General features: G+C 34.5%; 1 protein-coding gene across 1 annotated transcript; it reads right to left on the reverse strand.

The window, feature by feature from the left end:
• Positions 1 to 219: 219 nt before the first annotated feature.
• Positions 220 to 618, reverse strand: LOC113272429 (uncharacterized mitochondrial protein AtMg00240-like). Its single transcript, XM_026522264.1, has one exon. The coding sequence runs from the start codon at positions 616 to 618 to the stop codon at positions 220 to 222; it is 399 nt and encodes a 132-aa protein (XP_026378049.1).
• Between the last annotated feature and the right edge of the window lie 422 nt (positions 619 to 1,040).

Raw genomic sequence — 1,040 nt, forward strand, 5'->3', positions numbered from 1 at the left:
TTCTATGATGTAATGATATTTGATATCAATATGCTTACTTCTTCCATGAAGTAATGAATTCTTAGTTAGTGAAATTGTCGACTTATTATCACAAACTATTGTTGTTGGTGTTGTTTGTTCTTGAAAAAATGACTTCAACATCGTTATTAACCATATTGCCTGTGTAACACAGTTGCTAGCAGCTATATACTCATCTTCTGTTGTAGATAGTGCAACAACTTATTGCTTCATAGATGACCAAGAGAAAAAACCAGTTCCCAACTGAAATCCATAACCTGATGTACTTATTCTTCCTTCTGTATCTCCAGCCCAATCACTATCAGTAAAACCAACCAGTTTTGGATCTTCTAAAACAGTATAGAAGATTCCCATGCTTGTTGTTCCTTTTACATACTTCAGAATACGTTTTGCAGCTTGTAAATGTGATTGTCTAGGAGCTTCCATAAACCTACTAACCAACCCAACCCCATACATGATATCAGGTCTTGTAGCAGTCAAATATCTTAAACATCCAAAAAGACCTTTAAAATCTGTTGAATTCACAAGCTCTCCTGATCCATCTTTTGTCAACTTCAGTATTTCTTCTACTGGTGTTAAAATCTGATTACAATTATCCATCTTGAAACGCTTCAAAATTCCTTCAGCATACCTTTGTTGATTAATAAAAATTCCTCTTTCAGTTTGTTGAACTTCAATACCAAGAAAATATGACATCAAACCAAGATCTGTCATGTCAAACTCCTTCACCATATCCTCCCTGAATTCTTTGATCATCTCTGAACTATTTCCAGTAAATATGAGATCATCCACATATAAACACACTATAATATGACTGCCAAGACCATCATCTTTCAAATATAAAGTATGCTCATGTGGACATCTTGTAAAACCTTTCTTGAGAAAATAAGAATCTATTCTTGTATACCAAGCTCTTGGTGCTTGTTTCAGACCATACAAATCTTTGTTTAGCTTGTATACTTCATTCTCCTTCCCCTCCATAATGTAGCCAGCTGGTTGCTCAACATAAACTTCTTCTTCCA

The sequence above is a fragment of the Papaver somniferum genome, chromosome 4 (assembly GCF_003573695.1).
Source record: "Papaver somniferum cultivar HN1 chromosome 4, ASM357369v1, whole genome shotgun sequence".
NCBI classification, from domain to species: domain Eukaryota; kingdom Viridiplantae; phylum Streptophyta; class Magnoliopsida; order Ranunculales; family Papaveraceae; genus Papaver; species Papaver somniferum.